Here is a 1,395-nt window from a genome sequence, read left to right as displayed (position 1 = left end):
TTCTAGCAGAGGACCTGGGGACTGATTTCAGAACTACTTCTATGTGGACATTCAGTTTTTCTCTCAGCTTCTGTCTTATATCTCTTTACTCAAGGTAGCATGTATAAATACACACAAAATTATGTTTGTACATAGGAATATGCACTTTTTTATATATAAAACCAAAAAAGCAAACTCTGCTGTCGAGTCAAATCTGATTCATAGCGACTTCTCCTTGGGATTCTGAGGCAGTATCTCTATGGAAGTAGACTGCCCCATCTTCCTTCTGAGGAGTGGCTGGTGGGTTTGGACTGTCAGCCTTCTGGTTAGATGTCAAATGTCTTTGATTTAATAATTCTGTTTTTCTTCATAAAGTTGCAAATTAAAAACATTCTAAGAGTTCCAATGCAATCTGTGTATAGATTCTACCATGTTAATAGAGTGACTACACATACTCAGGCCAGAATTTAAGTATTCTTAACATGGCTGCTTGGGATCATGATTCATTTGAAACAACGAATTCAGATATGCCAGCTTTAGGGACTTAGTTGTAGTGTGGACATGGAAGTCTCTCAACATTCAGTTCCATGATTTTTGACTTGAGGGGCAACTGCGAACACTAAATTGTAATGAAATTTCAAATATGAAATTTGTAATTAATTTTAAATTGTTTATTTTCAGATTTAGTACTAAAGAACTTACCCAGATAGATAGATTCAAAGGATGTGCTTATTTTCAAAAAGGAAATATTTATGCTTCCCGCTGCAGTGGTGAAATTTCTTGGATTTGCGAGAAGACAGCTGCATTAGTAAAGATTGAAGATTTGAATTAATTTATTGCTTCCAAATTTACCATGAAACAATGGACTTGTGATTAAGACCATGTGAGGAAGGAGGGAGCTACAGTACTAGGGCTGAAAACAGACTAACAAGTGACTTTGTATTTAAACTATTAGACAAGTGAACTCGCTTCAGAGAACGTTCTCCACTTCCTTGGCTGATGTCCTTCAATCTGATACTCTTACTATTCACTCTTAAAATTATCCCTGAGGCCTGTGGACTAGCTGTTTCATGGTCTACTATTCTGTATCAGAATAATATCACTGAATTGCTTCTTTCTCATATAAAATACAATTTTCTCATGTGTCATTGCATATACACATGTGGGAAGGGTAATATTAAAATATTTAAAATCCAGAACTGACACAGGCCACAGCACTGGAGTATGGTCCAGGAGAACCTTGCTGTATGTATGTATGGGAAATGCGGAGGTTTTAGGGATCCCGGGGTAAGGATTCTGTATGTGGGCTGGGATGCAGCTCTGTAACAACTGATTGGAAATATTTTAGTATCTTAGCACATGTTTTGGCTGTGCTGTTACATACCAACTAAGTATTAGCCCACACATGCAAACTAA

At 36.9% G+C, this 1,395-nt stretch overlaps 1 protein-coding gene across 1 annotated transcript in view; it reads left to right on the top strand.

The window, feature by feature from the left end:
• The window catches only part of CLEC12B (C-type lectin domain family 12 member B), an 8,685-nt gene extending 7,874 nt beyond the window's left edge, over positions 1-811 (top strand). Inside the window, exon 6 of the mRNA XM_007937167.1 lies at positions 661-811. Coding sequence (XP_007935358.1) covers positions 661-811 — 151 coding nt within the window. The remainder of the gene's footprint in view (positions 1-660) is intronic.
• The last annotated feature ends 584 nt before the right edge of the window (positions 812-1,395 follow it).

This window comes from Orycteropus afer, unplaced genomic scaffold (assembly GCF_000298275.1).
Source record: "Orycteropus afer afer isolate SDZICR_OR568_19922 unplaced genomic scaffold, OryAfe1.0 scaffold00040, whole genome shotgun sequence".
In the NCBI taxonomy this organism is placed as follows: domain Eukaryota; kingdom Metazoa; phylum Chordata; class Mammalia; order Tubulidentata; family Orycteropodidae; genus Orycteropus; species Orycteropus afer.
Note: the sequence above shows the minus strand (reverse complement) of the source record. Positions and strands in the feature narration are given on the sequence as shown.